At 45.2% G+C, this 21,421-nt stretch overlaps 2 protein-coding genes across 4 annotated transcripts in view; one reads left to right on the top strand and one right to left on the bottom strand.

Moving 5' to 3' along the window:
• Positions 1-310: 310 nt before the first annotated feature.
• On the bottom strand, positions 311-11,767 carry CCDC47 (coiled-coil domain containing 47). 3 transcript variants are annotated; one of them, XM_064399848.1, is made up of 13 exons: positions 11,640-11,767; positions 9,090-9,355; positions 8,863-8,970; positions 7,886-8,060; positions 7,582-7,703; positions 6,978-7,043; positions 6,136-6,237; positions 5,195-5,305; positions 4,808-4,893; positions 4,023-4,081; positions 3,416-3,525; positions 2,125-2,292; positions 311-1,881 (listed from the first exon to the last, which is right to left on the bottom strand). In XM_064399848.1, exons 2-13 carry the CDS (start codon positions 9,348-9,350, stop codon positions 1,801-1,803), a joined length of 1,449 nt encoding a protein of 482 aa, XP_064255918.1. In that variant the 5' UTR covers positions 9,351-9,355; positions 11,640-11,767; the 3' UTR covers positions 311-1,800. The 3 variants fall into 3 exon arrangements, with proteins under 3 accessions (XP_064255918.1, XP_064255917.1, XP_064255919.1); XM_064399847.1 differs by having other exon boundaries at positions 11,645-11,761; XM_064399849.1 differs by lacking the exon at positions 11,640-11,767 and adding an exon at positions 11,453-11,611.
• Positions 11,693-21,421, top strand: part of DDX42 (DEAD-box helicase 42) — a 16,397-nt gene continuing 6,668 nt past the window's right edge. The window contains exons 1-13 of the mRNA XM_064399818.1: positions 11,693-11,827; positions 13,518-13,754; positions 14,355-14,505; positions 15,097-15,158; positions 16,168-16,204; positions 17,635-17,784; positions 18,012-18,116; positions 18,674-18,793; positions 19,184-19,360; positions 19,844-19,972; positions 20,163-20,262; positions 20,468-20,515; positions 20,986-21,083. Of these exons, the coding sequence (XP_064255888.1) occupies positions 13,534-13,754; positions 14,355-14,505; positions 15,097-15,158; positions 16,168-16,204; positions 17,635-17,784; positions 18,012-18,116; positions 18,674-18,793; positions 19,184-19,360; positions 19,844-19,972; positions 20,163-20,262; positions 20,468-20,515; positions 20,986-21,083 (1,398 nt within the window). The 5' untranslated portion in view covers positions 11,693-11,827; positions 13,518-13,533. The remainder of the gene's footprint in view (positions 11,828-13,517; positions 13,755-14,354; positions 14,506-15,096; positions 15,159-16,167; positions 16,205-17,634; positions 17,785-18,011; positions 18,117-18,673; positions 18,794-19,183; positions 19,361-19,843; positions 19,973-20,162; positions 20,263-20,467; positions 20,516-20,985; positions 21,084-21,421) is intronic.

Raw genomic sequence — 21,421 nt, 5'->3', positions numbered from 1 at the left:
CGGCCTCAGCTGGGCCAGGGCAGCTCAGGATGGACATCAGGAGGAACTGCTTCACAGAAGGGGTTCTTAATCTTCTGTTTTTAAAGAACAAATGACAAAAAGCATTCAAGAACATTGCAATTTTTTTTTAACAGACAAGCACTGGAACGAGCTGCTGGAGTCCCCACCCCTGGAGGTGTCCAAGGAACAACTGGATGTGACACTCGGTGCCCTGGGGCTGGGTGACAAGGGGGGATTGCTCACAGCTTGCACCTTCTGGGAGGTGTTCTCCAGAGCCTGCTGAATGAAAGGAACACCGAGACAAGCCAAGTAAAGCAGGAGTGTTTCAATTATATTTTACTCTTCATTAGATTGTTCATTTCAATGTTTGTATTACAAAATTAGCTGCCATGGCCCACAACTGGATGGGACTTCAGGAAAGCTGTCTGCTTACTCAAAAGAGCACAAACTAGTATTTCCTTTCAAAGAACTCTGTGAAACAATAACATATTAATCTTTAAAGCTAAATAGTGCTAAAATTTCACATAATCTACATTAGTTTTGGTTTTAAATAATTTTACCAACCATTATAAAATTAATGTATTTGCATGTATCAGGTTACAGACATTTGCATTTCAATCAGGGTGAAGTATCCCATGCTGGAACAAGGAGTTTAAGCAATTGCTGTTTCAACAGCAGCTAATTCTTATTGCCTCAGAACCAAGTTTCCATGAAGTATTGAACAAGAAAATGCAGGACAATTGTTTCCCCACAAAACTGTTAAAAGTCTATTACAAGCAACAATAAAATGCCTTCTGGACAGGAAGCATTTATAAAATGCAGAGCTCTCCCAGCGAAGTGCTTGCACAGGGCATTCACTTCATTCTTCCCACTTAGATTCAAAACCCTGAAGAGATCACTGAAGAGGATGAACATCCTCTGAAACGTTTTCACTGCCCTGGGGAGATCAGGAACTGCAGGTACTCCACTAGATCTGGCTCCTGGCTGAAGTGAACTGGGCAGCAGCTGCTGAGATCAGGAGAGAAGGGGTTGAGGCAAACTTGAACTGTTAAAAGTACTGAAGGAAAGCTGGCTGAACTCACTCCTGAAGGAACACTGTGCTGACATCACAGATTCCACACTGTGTTAAGTTTGCAGCACCCAAACACACAAGTAGGAAGTGTCCATGTATTCCATTCCCTTGGTTCTAACCATCTCTGTGTTTTACACATAAACCAATCATGCCCACAGGTGACCTAATACTGCTTCAGGCCTTTGTTTGTAAAAAAAAATGAAGATAAAAAAATCTTCTACTTCTATTAGAACTTATATTTTACTGGGCTTAAATCCCTGAAGAATCCATACTGTGTATGGAAGGCTCTAAGTGTTGTGCCTTGATGCAAATAAATGCACACAGTAAATGTTTATTGTGCAGTTTGCCTCCCCCTAAGTTTTTCCCCTTTCCCTCACAATAACTAAAACCAAAGTTTAAAACCAAAGCATGAATATGTTACCAGCACGCATGGACATGTTTACAATCTTCTGTTTTTAAAGAACAAATGACAAAAAGCATTCAAGAATATTGCAAAATTTTTTTTAACAGACAAGTAGCAAAACTTTGTACCACCTGGAACAGAACTGCCGAGACAAAGCTCTCCACACATTTTGCTGTAATACTTAAATAAGTAACACCAATGCAAGACCTTTTCTCTTAATGGTTACTAGTGTTCAAGGAGTCAGAGGGTTATGGAGTTACGTAGGTCTTTGTACCCTGTGAGTTACAGCTCCACAGGTGGCACCGAGACACTTCTCACAGCACAGTCACATGGCTTTCACTTTGATTTGCTTCATCTTCATCTGCTTCTTCTCAAGCTTCTTCTGCTCACGCCGCAGAGCAGCTTCCTGTAGGCAAGGACAGGGATGTGAATCAACACAGGCAATCTCTTCAAGGAACAAGCAGATCCTTTCAGAACCAAACAAAACCCTCCAGCACCGGGTTCACAGCTCACCAGGACCCTTCACGTGCTTCAGAAAGGAGCAGCAAATAGAAATCAAAGCTGCCACTGCTACAATGCTCCAGGCAGCCCTGGAGATCTCCTAGGAGGGATGTGCCAGCAGCCTGTAGCAGCATGGAGCTCCCCTCACCTCCAGCCGCCGCTGCTTCTCGGGATCCTCCTCGTTCATGATTCGCTCCTTCTCCGCGCGCTTCTTCTCCTCCCGGCGGGACTGGGCAGCCTCCTGCCTCTGCACGTGGGTCAGCTTGAGGAAGTTCTCTTCCACCCGAGCCCTGTTCTTGTCAGCTTTCTGTTTACCCTTTGCAGAGAGAAAAGCAAAGGCAGTTTGTACTGATTTCCCCACAAGCAGCATGCAGGGTCTCTGCCAGTCATAGAGGAACAGAAGGATCCAGTGGATCCATAAGGAGCCAGTGGGAATGGTTCCAGTTCCACACAGAAGGATCCAGTGGGAATGGTTCCAGTTCCACACAGGAGGATCCAGTGGATCCCTAAGGAGCCAGTGGGAATGGTTCCAGTTCCACACAGAAGGATCCAGTGGATCCATAAGGAGCCAGTGGGAATGGTTCCAGTTCCACACAGAAGGATCCAGTGGATCCCTAAGGAGCCAGTGGGAATGGTTCCAGTTCCACACAGAGGGATCCAGTGGATCCCTAAGGAGCCAGTGGGAATGGTTCCAGCTCCACACAGGAGGATCCAGTGGATCCATAAGGAGCCAGTGGGAATGGTTCCAGCTCCACACAGAAGGATCCAGTGGATCCCTAAGGAGCCAGTGGGAATGGTTCCAGCTCCACACAGAAGGATCCAGTGGATCCCTAAGGAGCCAGTGGGAATGGTTCCAGCTCCACACAGAAGGATCCAGTGGATCCCTAAGGAGCCAGTGGGAATGGTTCCAGCTCCACACAGAAGGATCCAGTGGATCCATAAGGAGCCAGTGGGAATGGTTCCAGTTCCACACAGAAGGATCCAGTGGATCCCTAAGGAGCCAGTGGGAATGGTTCCAGTTCCACACAGAAGGATCCAGTGGATCCCTAAGGAGCCAGTGGGAATGGTTCCAGTTCCACACAGAAGGATCCAGTGGATCCATAAGGAGCCAGTGGGAATGGTTCCAGCTCCACACAGAGGGATCCAGTGGATCCCTAAGGAGCCAGTGGGAATGGTTCCAGCTCCACACAGAAGGATCCAGTGGATCCCTAAGGAGCCAGTGGGAATGGTTCCAGTTCCACACAGAAGGATCCAGTGGATCCCTAAGGAGCCAGTGGGAATGGTTCCAGCTCCACACAGGAGGATCCAGTGGATCCCTAAGGAGCCAGTGGGAATGGTTCCAGTTCCACACAGAAGGATCCAGTGGATCCCTAAGGAGCCAGTGGGAATGGTTCCAGCTCCACACAATGTCACAAGACAGAAAACCAGGCACTACTTACTTCTCTGTTCAGCCTGAACTTCTTTGCTTTGTCGATGGAGTAGATAACCATGCTCATCAGAGGCAGCAAAGACTCCATGTCCTTTGGGGAAGTGTTGCCTGAACCAGGCACTGAAACAAAGAGTTCCTTGTTCATTCACACAGACTGGCAGAACTCATCTGCTTGCTGTGAGGCTCTTCCCTTATGGTCACACTGTTCATGAAATAAAGATGCTCTTATTCTGCTCTTTAGGAAGCTTCATTTAGAGCTATAGGCTTCCATTTTGATTCTTTTCTAGAGTTCTCCCAACAGATCACTTTTATTTCAAACCAGGGTAAACCAACTGAGCCTGTGCAAGTTCAAACTGCAAGGCTTGTGGTTTAAAAGCAAACCACCCTGAGAGGAAGTGTGAGCTGAGGTCAGTAACAGCAAGACTGAGTATCCCATTATTGTGACAACATGCTACTCAGTCCCCAGTGTATTGCTGCCTTCTGTCTGTCAATCAATGGTCCTGCTAAATGCACTGAAATCACTCATCACACATTATCTTCCACAGATCATGAGCATGTGACTTACCCAAATAAAGCCACACACTCCCCCAGACACACACAGACAACAGAGCCCTTACCATTAAATGTAAACAAAAGTGTCTTTTTAGTTTCGGGCAGTTTTGTAAGCTGGCCCTCCCTGGAGGAAAGAAACAAGTGTTTGGAAAAAGTGAAGAAAAATACAAAGTAACTAACACTGGTCCAAAAAACCATCAAGAACCAAAAGACACTTGGAAAGTACTTGAAAAAAATAAACATTAAAAGCCTGGCTATAACCCAAAGTTAAGTTTCAAACCAATCAGATTCCCCAAGTGTTTTACCCAAAAGCCTGCAGAGAAAAGGCATGAGTGTGAAAACATACAGCACCAGCCCCTCTAAATGTGAAGAGGCCATGAGAGCACTAAGAAGGCCTGTATGTTTTGAATTACATTCAGCTTCACACACCCCCTTGTTGTTTATACCACTAAAGATCTCTAAATATTTTAGGAGAAAATATTTTCTCAAGAGTTTAAGTATTCACTGCCTAAAATCCCACAGTATTTTAATGTGAAAATCTCAGGCTTACATTTCACATATCCTCAACATTTTTAGTACAAGGTATACACATAAGCTGTCTTATAATTAAATCAAACTATGTCCCTTTTTGTTCATTTATTTATATGCCTGTGAGCACAATACACAGGCATGTGCAAAAACCTACGTGGTAATTCAGACAAGACACATCACCCACCACTTGGCAATTCTGAAGCAGCCCCTGAAAGCTCCTCTGGCCTAGGAGGCTGAGGGAAGCAGCAGAGCTGCTGGCTGTGCACTGCTGAGGCACAGCTGAGCACCAGCCCCAGGAGAGCTCAGCCTTTGTACCTACTCTTGCATAAGTTTTGGACCGGAGAACTGGTCCGAGAATTGGACAGAGTCGATCTTGTCAGCGTAGTGTGTGAGGAAATGGATCATCTGAAACAGAAATGGGAGTTAGTTTTTCCCAACACCAATCCAGCTGCAGCCTATCCACTCCATAGGGGCTTGCCAGGTTCCCTGCCCATGGCAGGGGGCTAGGACTGGATGATTTTTAAGATCCCTTCCAAACAAAACCATTCTATATATCAGTCAGGAAATTGCTGTGCTGAGCTTGCCACAGTGAACTGACAAAGACATGAACTTTCCCCCTTAATTTTTCCTTTTAACTTTTTAGTACACGCAAGCTGTAAATGCCAGGATTACCAAGGAGTATTTGTATTCATTCACTCAAGTTTACCTTAGCGTCCATCATTCCCTCTGTGACCTCTCCCATCTCTGACAAGATAGCCAGTGAATCTGGAAGCCCATATTTTGCACCAGACTTAGGTTTGTCACTGCAGAACTCACTCTGTTTCAAAGAGAACAATGCAAAAGAAAAAGAAACACAAGCCTGTAAGTATCTTATCAGACTGAACTGTTCTGCAATAGAGGGACCTCTAAAAGTACCTGAAAAGAAACAATAAAAAATACACCCATTCACTCATCCTGGCTGGGGACATTTCAAACAAAGTAAAGCACACAGCATCAACAGTCTTTAAGCTAGTATTTTCCTTCAGAAGTCAGCATTTTAAGGAAGAAGATAAAACAATTCTAATACATACATACTGGAGTGTTCAAAGTGGATTAAGGCATTTTGCTTACATTGTTTGATAACAGAACAAAAACTGGCATCCTACCAACCACACATCATGCTATTACTTGAGAGAAAAGATTTTTTTAACATTACTTGTTATCACTGGATTCTGGGCAAGCTCTGCAATTCTTTTCATGGCTTAAACATATGGAAAGTTTTCATTTCAGATCATGTAAAAACAGATAATTTAAACCTAAATTTTCCACATCATATATCACTAAATAAGTTTACTTTTCAATCCTTGAAGATGTCTTTTGTGCAAAGGAAATGAGGTGAAGTGACAACTCATGTTTGGTGACAAAAATCTGCAGCCTCTCTTAAACCAACTAACCCCAAAAGAAAGGTGTAAGCTGCTTTCCCTGCAGGCCTGATGGGGGGAGCACTTCTGATGGTTGATTCCATTAGACTTTTATCTGTAAATGGAAATATCTTTTCCACACAAATTCCAACAGGTCAGTCACAGGTTTTCAGCTGTTCCCAAGAAAACAATGAATATGCAGATTAGATTCTGATATGCTATTATTTATCAATGTGCATGTACATACCAGGTCCTGCATCTCTTTCTGAAGTCTCACCAATGCTTTTCTGGTTCCAACAGCAAACACATACGTGTCCATATCTTCATCATTCATTGTCACTTTTATTTGCTGTGAAACAGAATGTTATTAGCCCTGGTCAGATTTCAATGTTTGTCTGATACCTTGATTCCTAAGATCAAGGAAGCAAAGACAGAACTAAGAAAAAGGTGGTTGATTTAAAGCTTTTCAGTATGTCTTAAAGTAAGGAAGCTTTTTAAGGAGACTGAGCACACTATTCAGTATTGTGTTGTAATAACAGTGACTAGAACAGCAAAGTTGTAAAAATAAATTGCAATTAAATATTTTGATGTGAGTAAATACAATTACAGATGCATGGGAAGAGTATTGAAAGTGCACACAGTCCCTGTTCTTCCAAACGTAACCTCTCTTGGCACCTATGCTCTCTAAGAGCAAGTTGGAAGGCAAAGGGTAACATTAAGAATATAATATCCAGACCAACATATGGGTTTAGGCAGTCCTATTCAGTCAGACTGAACAGACAGATGAACAATCACTAAGTATTTCAGACTGTAAAACCACTTTTTATCAACATGACATCTTGAATCATGACAGACTCACAAAACCACTTGAATGATAAAATCCACAGATAAAGCAACTTCCAGTCATCAGCAGTTTGAATTTCACAGGCAGGAAAGAAATACAAACAATTCTTTGAGGTTGTTTCAATAGTTACTGAACTGGAAGATATGGAACACTACAGAAATCACCTGGAACAATCAAAAGCAGCAGAGCAGAACTGAAGGAATGCAACAGTTTGTCAGAGTTAATCCAAAGGGCTGAGTACCCACCACTTGGTCTGATGCTGGCCTCATCATGCGTGCCAGGACATTCAGCAGGTCCTGTCTCTTGAGAAACTGAAAACACAAGGTGGTAAACACAGAAAACAGCTGAGCAGACAACAGTAAAGAACTCCTTCCTAATATCTAACCTGAGTTTTCCCTGTGTGACCAGTACAGCTCAAAAGCAGGCCTACTTTCTGCACTGGAGGAGTTTCTCAGGGCTTTGTTCCCTCAAGTCAGAACAAGAACTGTGGGACTGCTCCAGCCCAGGTCCAGGGCTTCGTATTTGTCTTTGCTGTTCTTCCTTGGAATTCCTGCTGGTCCGTGTATCCCTCTAAGTGGCAAATGGGCTCTTCAGCCTACAGTTACCTCTGTTCACACAACACCTCTGGTTTTTATACTCTTCCTGCAAGCACTGCTCTTTGGTGCCAACTTTAAGGGGCAGAATACAGATCTGTACAGACCTTCAAATGACCAGTTTTTCCTCGTGTGTGTGTACTCAGAACTCTGTGTCTGAATGTGAGCACAACTGCCAAGCTGGGATTCCATGTTGCCCACTAGAACCTGACAACTGGTGACATGTAAACAGCACCACAAACTCCCTCATTCTTACCTTTAACTGGATGAGCATTCCTTCACAGCACACCCTTCCAGAGCACCACAAGTTATATATGTGTTCATTTTCTTGATTTAGCTTCCCAGTGCTTGTAGCTTCTTTATTAGTGCCATCATCCCCTGAGGAAAACAACAGTGAAAGAACCTCAATCTAGACTCACAAATTGAGACACCACAGTTCAGCAGAAGGCTTACAGCTCACGATACCACAGTACAGAGAAGGATTCTCTACATCCTAAATGCCAGACTAAACCCAGCTTTATTCAATACTAAAACCAGATCCTTGTCATTATGGAACTCACCAACAAGAGCAAAGTTACTTTCTAGCAGCTCCCTGTGAGTGTTGAACCAAGCATGAGCCAGGCGGTTGTTTTTGTTCTTCCCAATGATGTAGTTCATGATGTAAGCCAGGAGACCTGTTACCATCAGGATCTCCATGTAGTAACTCTCCCAGCTGTTCTGAAGGTGAGCAGGGACCTGTGTAAGGGAACAGAAGCTGTGATTTACATATTGAACAAGTGGATTTTATACACACAAACATTTGGGAAACACGGAGTAGTGGAGAAGTTCTATCCCCAATACAGCAATAAGCTCCACCAAGGCAACAGGAGAGAGCTAAACCTACATAAAGCACTTGGCTTACTGGGGCACAGTAATCATACAGGGAACAACTGATAACAGCATTCCCAAAATACCTGCTTAACAGAAAAAAAATACTCACTTCCAAGTGAGCCTGGGCTAGCACACATCCCTCAGAGTACAGTCCAGCACTTCAATTCACTGAGCAGTTGAGCTTGATACCCTGCCCATCACAGCATTATCTGATCATCACGTAACTTCTTTGTAAATCCAAACACCCAATGGCCAGGAACATTCTCAGGATGCCAGCAAGAGCCACAGACTCCATGGGCCAGCAGGGAAGCCTTCCTGACCTTGCCACCTCAGAGTCATAAAAGTGCCCAAATGTTAATTTTTCACAGCCAAGGTCAGCTATAACACCTAAAGAGAGAACTCAGGGGTAATAAAAAGGCAGACCTTGAGCACCTGATCATTCTGTGAAACACTATTTTGGGAGGCAAAAAGGTGATGAAGGGTGTGCAGAAAGCTTGGATTCAAAAACCAACCCAGCTGACAAGTTCCAATCTGACACTTAAGCCACAGACAAGCTAAAAACATACTGGGCTCATTGTTTAGGACCCCAGAGACATTCCTGGCATGCTGTCTTAAGAAAATAAGTGATGAAACTCCAAGCAGACACTGGATCAACAGTTATACCTACATTAACTATTGTTATGGGGTCTTTATTTTTGCTATGAGATGCATCTGGTTTCTCTTCATACCCTTCAAACTCCTCATCATCATATGGCTCACTCTCGGTGTCACCTTCCTAAAGGATAAAATCACAAACAGCATGAAAATCCAAAGCCCAGCAAGTAAAAGCCAAAAAGAGAAAGAAAGCTGCAGAGACACTATTAGAAAACACTGAGGAAGGAGACAAGGCCTTACCTGTGTGTCTGCATCATCAAAGTCTTCCTGATTTTCATCCTGACCTTCAAGCTCTACAGTGGTTTCTTCTTCATCATCTTCTGTAGTGATGATCCTCTGAGGAGATTCTGTGACTGTATCTTCACTCACATCTTCAAACTCAGCAAAGTCATTATCATCATATTCCATAATGTCATCTCCATCCTCAAATTCATCATACTTTGCCAAAGAAAAGCCCCATGGGATGAACAGGACAGCGATAAAAATATATAAATTCTTCATTTTAACTGAAAAAAAAAATCAATCATTGCAAAAAGTCCTTAATTCTTCATTTTAACTGGGAAAAAAAAATCAATCATTGCAAAAAGTCCTTGTCAATTCTGTTACATCACAACCCACAGTGCACAATGTGAAAACACTACGAGTCAGACCAGAGAGAGAAATAAACCTCTGCCTGATCTTGACATCTTCTCTATAAAGAAAGTGACCACTGGTACAAGAACAAAATAGCTCTGAAGGAGAGGTTCTGGACTCTTGCTTGTGGCAGCAGCAAATTCACATCTGGCCACACTGTTCAAATGAGCTGAGATGGAAAGCAGGGATGTTCTGCTACAAAACTGACTCTCCAACAGCATCTCCCAGCCAGCTCTGCCAGCTCACTTCCAAGACCACATTCTACGTCTACAGTTGTTATTAATTAGCAGTTAGGCCCAGCTGGAGCATTGAATGTGAAACAGCAGCAGTAAATCTTAAAATGCACTTGGTTGATTTAAACAGCAATGCTCTGATAGGCTCTGCTAGTCCAAAAGTGCTCGTCTGTGAATTTCTAGGCTGCACACTCAAAACTAAGTTCCCACAGTGTCCCCTCATGATTTCTGCATAGAGACAAAGGCCTTTTGCTGGAAGTTGTGCCAAATAAAAAAAGGAAGAGGACAGATATGCTCTCCAGAACAAAGGAGTAAACTGGGGCTCAGGAACCCAGAGCTCTCCCCACATCAGCCAGAACCCTGCAGAATTTGTCCGTTCCCCTTGTCTTGCCCTCAGCTTCCCGTCTCTTCTGCTTGAGTTCAAAACAGTCCCAACATCCCCTTCAGACTGGAGCACCTTCTCCAAGGTCCAAAAAAGGCAGCAACAACCCCCCAGCTGCACTTCCAGGCACAGAGGATCAGCTGCATCAGGCTCTGCTGCCAGGCTCATTTTACTCCTCCCGCAACCAGATCCGAGTGGGAACCTGAATGTTAATCAGAGTGTTCCCTCACAAACTTAGAATAGAAATGATTTGTTTCTAAATTTGACCAGCATTCCTCTGAGTGCCTCATGCAGGGAACCCACTGCTATGAATGACAAGGACGACTAAAATAAACACCTTTGTCAAACACTCCTCACTCCAGCAAAAACCCGCGCAGAACCTTAATCAGGATGGAAAGTTCAGCAAGGCCGAGCCCAGGAATTCGGAACATTGTGTGGGAATGTCACAATTTTATGTGAATTGAAGCAGGAAAAAAAAAACCCAAAATACTATTTCAATAGGACAGAATTTACATGCTGTAAAAAACGACAGGACAACAGAGCCACCTGCTCGACCAAACTCTAACATTTCACATTAAGAACTCCAAGACTATTTGAGCACATCCACCTTCAGAAGACCCGACAATTCCAAAAAGCTTAACACAAAATAAACTTCTGCAGCCAATTCGAAGGATACACTTGAACCAGAGGCGGGTGAGAGCTGGGGTCAGCAATCTGTCAGAACAGCTTCCAAATTCAAGCTCCAGGAAGGAGAACATCCTCGGCAGGCCATGCACGACCCGCTCGCCACCGGCTTTCCCTTGCCGGAGGAACCGATCCATTCTCCCATCTCCACACCGGCTGCCCTGGCCCCGCTGGCAAGAGAAACTCCTTCCAAAATCCCAAGGCAAGCCCTGCTGCTGCTGCCTGTGCAGGGCATTCACATTCGGTAGATCCCGAGCCCAGACCCCAGTGGCAAGAGAAACTCCTTCCAAAATCCCAAGGCAAGCCCTGCTGCTGCTGCTGCCTGTGCAGGGCATTCACATTCGGTAGATCCCGAGCCCAGACCCGAGCCCGGTGCCACATTTTGGATTAGCGCCCGTCCCCAGCAGGCCGGGCCCTGACCGTGACCCCCGCCCCAAGCGGGGACACCGCCGTCGGTGCTCCCAGCTCCTTCCCGGTACGCGAGTCAAGGTGAACAAGATCAAAGCAGCGATCTGCCGCCCCGCGGGGCGCAGCACAGGCCGCGCACGCCCGGTGCCCTCCGCGCCGGGCTGCCGCTCCCGGGGAGCCTGCCGGCGCGGAGCTCCGCGGAGGGGGCGAGCAGGGGAGGTGGGAGCGGGGTGTCCGGTGCGGCGGGGCCGCGGCGGCGTTACCTGAGTCACGGGCCCGGCGCCCGCCCTCAGCTCCGCTCCGCTCCGCGCCCGCCGCACCGGCGCGCCTGCGCACTGCGGGCCCCGCCGCATGTGCGGGGGCGGGCGCTACACACGCGTGAGGGGGGGACAGGGGAGAGCCACCCGAGAACCACCGGCAGAGCAGCGCGCTCCCGGTGCCGCCGCTGACCTCACCGTCTCTGGGCTCCGCTCCCGCCCGTGCCCGCTCCCGCCGCCCTCACTCCGCGCCGCTTCACCGGCGGGCGCTGCGCCTGCGCCGGGCCGCGCGTCACCGACGCACCGTGCGTGGGCACGGCGGTGCGTGCGTCCCCACCCCCCGGCCCGGTAACCGGGGAAGTGGCGGCGGCGGCGGCTGCGGTGAGTGCGGGGCGCTGAGGGAGCGGGCGGGCGGGGCCGGCCTGGGCACGGCGGCGGAGCCTCCCCCGCCGCCCTGCGGGGCCTGTGGCTGGCGGCAGCCGCGGCCTGCAGCGGGCGCGGGCAGCCGGGGCCTGCCCCGCACAAAGGGCCCGCCCCGCACGGCGGGAAGGGCCCCGCGCCGGGCCCGCTGTGCCCGGCTCCTGTCCCCCGCGCCCCGGTGCCTGCCGTGCCCTGCCGTGGGCGATCCCGGCGGGCGGGGGTCCCCGTGGAACGGGGGCGGCCGGGCCCCGTGGCGGCCGTGCCCGCGGATCCCGGCGCCGCGGGCGGGCTCCGTGTCCCGCGAGTTCCCTCCCGCAGCCGAGCCCCCGGGTTTGCCTGTGGGAGCCTCTCCCTGCAGGGCGAGCTGACCGTGGTTTGTGCTTTTGCCAATAAAAAAGTGGTTCGCCTCGTTTTTTGAGGTAGCAGAAGGGGGGGAAAGGTGGATAAGCGCAGTGAGGAAGGGTTCTTACAATCCGATTTTAACTTTGCAGTTTTCAAAGATCCCCACTGTGCTGTGGCAGCAGAAATGGGGTTCCACCTCTCTCCCCTCTGTTGTGCTTTTTGGTGTGCCAGTGCCACGGATCCTCAGGTGTAAAAGCTGCAGGGTGTCAGACAAGAGGGAAAACAAGATTCCATGGTCAGCTGCTCATGAAGAACTGAACACAGGGTTTCCCCCAAAATCCACTACTGAGCTTTGCTCTCAGATTTATTGAGCAAGCCCCAAGCTGGTAAATGTTCAGCACAGGGAATGGCTGCACTATTTACCTTCAGATTGTTTTGAAGGTGTTTTTTTTTTGCCACTGAGTTCTGATCTTGTTGAAGATTCTCAGTGTGAGGATTTGTTTAATAAGAGTGGTAGCCTTTGTCAGTCAATTAAATGCACTGGAGAGCAGTGGGTGTCTTGCTCTCTTTGCTGCCTTACAGGTATGATTTGCTTGACCATGTAAATTACTAAATTATTCAAGAATGGAAACTGTAAATATTATATTAATATATAATAATATCAGTTCAGTCGTCATCTTAGAAAATCACGTTCTGGGCAGACACTGTTATGTGGAGTGTTGAAAATATTGTTTGAAAAACAGAGATGGGGAGCATATAAATATGTGAAATAGAGATTGTGTATATCTGAGGGTGGTTTGAGAGGCAGAGGCAGTTGGATTTTGGCTCACACAGGGCCTTGTGCTGCTCTGGGCCCATTTTCTGGAGGTTGCTGGGTTCAGGAGTGAGGCACTGACAGGCCATGAAACATTTACAGATGGGACAATGTGGGCATGCAAAATGTGCACTGAGCTGCCTTTTCAGCTCTTGTTCCTCCTGGTGTTCAAAGTTCTGGCCTTGGTTTGTTTGTCTTAGACTGCAAACAGGACAGGTAGCATCTTAAATGGGTTTAAGTAATCCTTGAGGGACATGACCTGTTCTGGAACACAACCACTTTGTTTTTATTCTTCTTTGGAATTGTGGGTATGTTCATATTTCTGTCAAAAGACCAGAGCCCCATCCTTTTTGGGAAGCAGATTGAACTCTTGTCACTCAGAGTCCCACAAGTCCCTGTGTCATGACTGAAGTGATCAACTAACAAGAACAATCACGACAATTACCTCTAACTGCCCGAACCAGAGCATTAATTTGTCTTTTCTTCTTCTAACAGCTACATCGGGGGCATCATGAATTGGAATAAAGGTGGACCTGGCACGAAGAGAGGCTTTGGCTTTGGTGGCTTTGCCATAACACCTGGCAAGAAGGAGGAGCCCAAGCTGTCTCAGCAGTCCCACAGCGCCTTCGGCACCGCCGGCTCCTCGGCAGCGTTCGCCAAGTCGGGGCCTCCTCAGCTGCCTTCCTTCTACAAAATTGGCTCAAAGAGGGCCAATTTTGATGAGGAGAACGCGTAAGTGCAGCCACTTCTTGTGTTTATGTAGCTCTGGGTTTTAATGGCTTTGTGTTTCTGAGGTCGGGGGAAGTATCTGTGACATTTATATAAAAAAATATGGAATAATATACTTAGGAGACTGTGAGATGTTATGGTAGCCTGCAGAAGATTTCCTCCTCCAGCTTTCCCCTCTTGAGAACATATTTTATTCACTTTGGTCTTCTCAGAGTTGGAGCCATGCAGGATACATTTGGGTGTCTTTTGCACAGGGAAACATTGATCTCCACAGTTCTTTACTAACCCTTCTCTTGGCTGCATGAATGCATAAATACGGCAGAGAAAGTTGGGATTATTCAGCCTGGAGAAGTTTGGGGCTGATCTAATTGTGTCCCTTCCAGTATCTAAAGGGAGCCTACAAGAAGGATGAAGAGAGACTCAATTTTATGATATCTCTTTGCCCTGCCATCGCTTTGAAGTTTTAACATGAAAAATTGTAAATAAATCAATCTCAGCATCTTCTCTTGTCCATGTGGGTACCTTGACTCAACCAGAAACCATGAAAGACAGCACAGTGCTGTAAACCATGTGCTGACTGGGCTGTTGTTCCCTTTTTTTCAGGTACTTTGAGGATGAAGAGGAAGATTCCAGCAATGTGGAATTGCCCTACATTCCTGCAGAGAATTCCCCCACTCGGCAGCAGTTCCATTCCAAATCAGCAGACTCTGACAGCGATGATGATCCTCTGGAGGCATTCATGGCTGAAGTGGAGGCAAGAGCCAGCTTGGGGAATGTTTATTCATTGCTGTGGCTGTCCCTGTGTGCAGTCAGGGGCAGCAAATGTCACTCAGGGCTTTGGCAGCTGCAGTGAAAAAGCCACTTAACTTTGGGGTTTATGTAGGATGGTGTTAGACCTCAAAAATGGATTTGATAAACAGAGAGTGGATGTGGCTTACAATAACTTAACTACTTAACTGCTTTGAGGATGTCAGAACAATACAACATAGAGCTCTGCTTGTTTCTGAATATCAAACTAAGGTTTTCTGTGTCTTTCACTACCTAAATGGAAATTGTTTGTATTTATGATGAGCTGATTTTTAACAGTTCTGTTATTAGTTGGATTCAGGAGGAATATGGGGAATTTATTTTTTCAATAACACTGTCACAAGCTTAGAGTAGTGTATAAATTCAAAGATACTAGTAGGAGAATTTATTTACCATAATCAGATACAGAACAAGACAAAGATTAGTCCAAGAAGTGTTGTCTCTGTGACATAACGGTTTAATTATTCAGGAACATTTTTCCCTTCCATGTTTTACCACCTTGGTCTTTTTAACATGTGACAACTTTATGACCTGCCAGGATCAAGCTGCTCGAGACATGAAGAGACTTGAAGATAAAGACAAAGAAAAAAAGAACGTTAAGTAAGTTCTCTTTTATCATTCCCATGCCTTGTATGGTGCTCAGAGAATTCCTGTGCATTTTGTTGATGATGGTTTCTCATTAGGCAGTGTAGTATATACCTAATAAGCATCATTAACCTGTGCATGAGATGCTGTGGGTAACCATTTGTGCTGTAAAAATAGGATAATAGGGAAGAATTCATGGCAGCATCCCATGGCAGACTGCAACAGTGCTGAGAGTTATTCCATGCCAGAAGCCTTTCTAGGTCACAGAAATCGGGGCAACACGTTGTGCTCTGCCACTTTCCAGATCAGCCTGGATGGTTTTTCTGTTTCCCACACCCTTGGAGAGATCAGAGTGGTTTAGCTTAAAATTGCATTTATGTGAGCAGAATAAGTCAGTGCTGCTGTACCTGGACTACTGGAGGCTCTTCTAAACTTGGGCTAGGTTTTAGCCATTAAAGCTGATAGATTAGGTAGCACATGGTGATGGGGGTACTACATTTGGAGTTTAAAACAGTTTAAATTTGTGCAGCTTATCTATTTGTTTGGAGTAAGGAAAATAATTATGCTGTTGATTCTTGGTAGAAATGTCAGATGTATTGGTAGAAGTTACATTGCACGGGGTTGATCAGATTATACATGGTCCTGACACAGAGCACCGGATCCAAATCTCCACCTGGGCAAGTTCTGAACTGGATTTGCACTTCCTGGCTCATATTCCTCTTCAGTTATGGGACTTCTTTAGCATCAAGAGCTTAGACCAGGATGATCTTTGATGTGGCTTCTGCTGGGAAGATGGAATCCTAATCTTTCAGTCTCAGTACTAGAAGTAAAGAGAAGTCTTTGCAGGGTCACTGCTATGGTTGGCACCAGATGTGAAAACTCCATGGGTTGGGAATATAAATGTTGCCAAGTTGATGGTGTTGTGTCTTCCACAAAACCTGGAGCTCAGCACTAATCAAATGAAACTATGGAGCTGAGTCTGTGGAACACTTGCAGGGAAGTTTTTCTCCGCTTGTTTTTCCAGGGGTATTCGAGATGACATTGAAGAGGAAGATGACCAAGTGAGTTCCTATGCAGTCTTTCTATCTTCTTTTTTGTTGTTTTGTATTTTTTAACTTTCCCTCTCCAATCACCTAACTGCTAGGGACAAACAAAATTCCAGTGTTGTGTGCAGTATCCGGACAATTCAGCAGGAAGCTGTAGTGGTTACCCTGCTGTCTCTACCCTTCCAGGTGTTTTAAGAAGAATATTAGACAATTGCATTCACTGAAGAATATTTCTTTTAGTCAGTTTGAACTTTGCTGTAGAGATTGTTCAGTGCCTGAGGATCTTACCCACTGCCATTAGCACCATCAGCTCCAGAGGACACCAGGGAGAGGCTGTGGAGGCTCCTTGCAGTGAAATGTGGGGTCTGATCAGGGCAAGAATCAGGCTTTTTGATCCCTGTTTTCAGAGGAGCTCCAGTTCTCATTGAGCTTTATAAGTATCACTGTAGCAGAAATAATAAAGAGAAAAAACTTTATCTCAAAATGTACCTTCCTACTGAGTTGTAGTTACTAACACTTGTGTTACTTGCATTAATGCAGAGCTTGGCAGGGTTGTCTGGCCTTGAAGGCCTCTGCTTCCAGTGTGGTGGGTGTAATTGTGCCAGAGTTTGAGCAGAGGTGACTTTATGCCTGGGGGCAGCTGTTGTTCAAGTGTGTTGTGTGCATAGCTCTGTGACTGAGGAATAATTGGCCAGGAAAATGGAAAAGCCAGATGAGCATATATGTACATTTGTAATTGAGCCTTGCTTTACAAATCTGATCTTAAATATTTGCTTCAAGTCAAGCAAGACTGGTGTTTTTTCTATGAGAAAGCCTCACACTGGTGTGCCAGTGAGAATCTGGGAGACACAAACATCTTTGTGAGCTGTGAGGATGGCACGTGGCAGGGTGACAGTGTCTTAACTCGGGCTTGTCTTGAAGGACTCTTCTGAAATACTTTCTTTCACATTTGTTGTTGACTCTCTCAATGAAAAATAGATATCTCTTAATTTCCTGAACTCTAGTTAGGGGAAGTAAAGCAGCTGTCTTTGGCATAGCATGTTTAAAAAATCAATATCATTTTCTTGTTACAAAGTGTTTTCTGGTTAGAAACCTACAGTGTTTTGTTCTTTGTGCTCTGTTCATGTGGAAATAAGAATAGATCCTTCTGTTGTTAAACAGCAAAACTTGGTAGAAGGAGTTGTTGAGCAGACACAAGAGAAGTTTGGCTTTTAGGAGCGTTTTGTGGTGTAGCTGACCCTGGAGTTGTTTTCTTCATTTGTACTTCTTGTCCTTCAGGACGTATCTGTTGGTTTATTAGAAGAATCAGTTCTAGTGAAAGTAGTTACTTTTTCCTCAGTGGTGGCTGTGAAAGCAAGCAGCCACTTAGCACATACATCCCTTCAACCAGCAGAAGTGCTTTTGCATCCTGTGGTGTGTGAGTTTGCTGCTCTGTTTTGCTGCAGGAAGCCTATTTTCGCTACATGGCAGAGAACCCCACTGCTGGAGTGGTGCAGGAGGAGGAAGAGGATAACCTGGAGTATGACAGTGACGGGAATCCGATTGCACCATCCAAAAAAATCATTGATCCTCTTCCACCTATTGACCATTCAGAGGTAGGAGGCACTTCTCTTCTGTTCTGTTCTGTTTGAGGCATTCCAGAAAGCAGGAGCTGAGGAGGCCCCTGTAATATTGCAGTGCTTTCTTAGGTAAGTCACACTAAATTTCCTTGAAATGGCTTCATTTAAGCAAATGTTCTGGCAGACAATTAAGAACTTCAGGAAAAAAAAAAAAGGAAATCTTGAGTCTGGACTAACTGAGTAATGAATGAATTACGTTGCAGATTGAATATCCACCATTTGAGAAAAATTTCTATGATGAGCACGAGGAGATCACCAGCCTGACCCCGCAGCAGGTGGTGGAGTTACGGCACAAGCTGAACCTCCGGGTAGGTGGACACAAAACTGCCCTCCCAGCAGCTTTTATCTCCCTCTCAGCCTTGGGCTATCTTAGTTTCAATGAAGATTTTCACTGGGAACTCCAGCTTGTCAATCCAGTCCTGTCAGACACCTGCAGTGACGTTGATTTCTTGCAAGTCTCCTATGGATTTGTGAAAGTGGGCAGTGAGGAATGCTACGTGGGCTAAAGACCTCCAGAGCTAGGAGTTAAAACTGGAAATAGATGCAGAAATTAGTTCTTTGCCATTTTTGACATGTTAGTGGGGTGACATTCTGTGAAGGGAATTATTTGGGGTAGAACACCAGTTAGACACAAGGAGGTAAAAACAATGTTTAGTAGCTCATGTTGATTGACAAATAATTAAATGTTTATACCTGAAGGTCTTATTTACACAACACATCTGGAATTTGCACCCAGTTAAATTTAATGTCCACTCAGAAAGTATAATTCTTTTCCAGAGGCAGAGAGACCTTTTTTTTTTTTTAACAGATTGCTCTTTGTTTTTGTCTCACTGTTCATGAACAAAGATCTTTTTCTCTTTCCAAGGTCTCCGGGGCTGCTCCTCCAAGGCCTGGCAGTAGTTTTGCTCATTTTGGGTTTGATGAGCAACTTATGCATCAGATTAGGAAATCTGAGTATACCCAACCCACTCCAATACAATGTCAGGTAAGTGTTGTTACTTCTCAAACTTGTAAAGAGAACTAAAGCAACACATGCAAAGCTCCCTCATCCACATGAGGAGAAGATAAATGCAATTCTAGTTGCCTGCAGAGTGGGTTTTTCTAGAAAAATGGCTTTGGTGTTTTGTAAATAGAAGTTTGCCCACTTTTTTTCTTGTTGAATGACCACTGTAAATATATCCATATTCCTCTTACATTGGTTTTTTTTTTGGTGAGTGAAGAACATTCAAGTGATGTCTCTTGCCTAGAGAAATGTATGAGAAGTTCATGGTTTTTTGTCTTGGCCTTTCCTCTCTACCCAAGTTTCCCTGTACTGTCCAGCACAAGGATGTGCAAGACTGGGCATAATGTGGGCTTAGAATCTCCTTCTTTTTAGGGTGTTCCAGTGGCACTAAGTGGCAGAGACATGATTGGGATAGCCAAGACTGGAAGTGGGAAAACAGCTGCCTTCATCTGGCCAATGCTGATCCACATCATGGATCAGAAGGAGCTTGAACCAGGGGATGGTCCCATTGCAGTGATTGTCTGCCCAACCAGGGAGCTCTGCCAGCAGGTAGGTGTGTAGCATTCCTCTATGTACCAGCCAGTCTGCTTGGAGAAGAAGGCAAAACTCTTGGCAGAAATTATCAGATAACCTCAGGAAAGTATTTGAAAAAACTACTTTGTGCATGAGTAACCTGGGTCCAGCTCACAGCTCTGTCTTACCATTGTTGCCTTAAAGAATCATGACAAACCTAAAATTTTATATTTTTGCACCGTGCTCCTATATTATTTTTAGGATGCTGTGCATGCATTGTGACAAATTGTACGTGCAGAAGGATAGAGCCTGCAGGTTAAATTAATATTGGATGCCCAAGTAGGTTTGCCAAGTTACTGGAAATTATCCACATGTGTTGAAGTATTCACCCCGAGGAGTTTGGAATTGTTCCATTAAGACAGTAGCTGAGGAGTGCATTTCAGGCTGCCTTTCCAGGGCGGGTGTGTTGCCTCAGAGCTGTGTGACGTGAGCTGTGCTGTGTCTGTGTCACTCCCTCAGATCCACTCCGAGTGCAAGCGCTTTGGCAAGGCCTACAACCTGCGCTCCGTGGCCGTGTACGGAGGAGGCAGCATGTGGGAGCAAGCCAAGGCCCTGCAGGAGGGGGCAGAGATCGTGGTCTGCACACCAGTGAGTACCTGTGGCCACCAAATCCAGGGGTTTGCATGCTCAGCTCAAAAAAGTTGTAAGAATCTGTTCCTATGACACTTAATTCTAGACTGAAGCCTTGAGATGTTTTCTGCTGTAAGTCAGGATGGTGGTTGTATATATTAACATGTTTTTAAAGGTGCTTTAAAAAGCTGGACTTTTTTCTTACTAGGGTCGTCTGATTGATCATGTGAAGAAGAAAGCTACAAACCTGCAGAGAGTCACTTACCTTGTGTTTGATGAAGCTGACAGAATGTTTGATATGGGGTTTGGTAAGTACTGAATCAAAGTCATTATTTTGGAAAGCAGTAGTGCCCAGTCCCAGCTTAGGAGGGTCTGTAAAATTAAATAGTGAGTGAGAAGCACTCATTCTTTCTGTTATTACATGTTAAATAAAGCAATGAAATTGCATTTTGACTTAGTTTTTCTGAACAATGAGCTTACAGGGTTGATTAGAGCATTTCTTCTCCTTTGCAGAGTACCAGGTCAGATCAATCGCAAGCCACGTACGTCCTGACAGACAGAGTGAGTAAACAGTGAGTCTGGAGCAGGGCTTGGATTTCCAGTTCTGGACACAGCCTCACCAGGAGACTTGTGCCAAAGTCCACTGGTGTTATTCTCAGCGTGGGCTGTTGGGAGGGAGCAGTTGTGACATGTGGGCATTCAACTCATCTCTCTGTAATCCCTCCACTGACTGCACTCAGAGCAAAGATGATTAGCTGAATTCATGTTCATATGCCTTGAAATTCAGTGTTCTGAGCTGCCATGAGAGAAAGTTCACAGCAGTGCCCTGTATTATCAATATTTCAGATGCTATGAATTGTGTTTCCATTTCATGGTATTCTAACAGTGGCTGGTAATTTCCATTAGAACCCGTAAAACCTCAGCTTCAGTTCAGTGACACTCAGGAATCCTTCACAACATCTGTGCAGTGTTTTTACAGTTGTGAAAGGAAGTTTCTACTTCGAGGAGTTTGAAGCCTGTTTCTCTTGCAGCCCTCCTGTTCAGTGCCACGTTCCGTAAGAAGATTGAGAAATTGGCTCGGGATATTCTGATTGACCCAATTCGGGTTGTGCAGGGAGACATTGGAGAGGTAACTCCATCATACTTGTGAGACACTCAGAGCAGGGAGTTGTTCTGTTTCTGTTCTCTGAAGTTTAAGTTAAACTGCAGGAATCATAATTTATAGTTAGTTTTTAATAATTTGTGCTTAGCAAAAATAGAAAGTTTTAGAAAGAGTGGGTTTCTATTTTTATTTGTTGACCTTTCCACCAACAAATATTCCTGTAGTGTTGGGAGGTTTCATCAAGGAGTAGAACATGAACATGAATGTGATGGTTTATTTTTGTTATTAGGCTGAATCAATGGTTGTATCTTTCAGTTTTATCTCAAAAGCATAAACAAAGCCATTGCAACTTCTGCAGTGAAGAA

Source organism: Passer domesticus, chromosome 27 (genome assembly GCF_036417665.1).
Source record: "Passer domesticus isolate bPasDom1 chromosome 27, bPasDom1.hap1, whole genome shotgun sequence".
Classification (NCBI taxonomy): Eukaryota; Metazoa; Chordata; class Aves; order Passeriformes; family Passeridae; genus Passer; species Passer domesticus.
Note: the sequence above shows the minus strand (reverse complement) of the source record. Positions and strands in the feature narration are given on the sequence as shown.

Coding starts and splice junctions, on each gene's coding strand:
- CCDC47 (XM_064399848.1), bottom strand. CDS start 9,350: ATGAAGAATTTATATATTTTTATCGCTGTCCTGTTCATCCCATGGGGC. Junction 6,238..6,977: donor GGCCAGCATCAGACCAAGTG/GTGGGTACTCAG, acceptor TCTGTTTCACAG/CAAATAAAAGTGACAATGAA. Junction 4,894..5,194: donor AGGGAATGATGGACGCTAAG/GTAAACTTGAGT, acceptor TTTCTGTTTCAG/ATGATCCATTTCCTCACACA.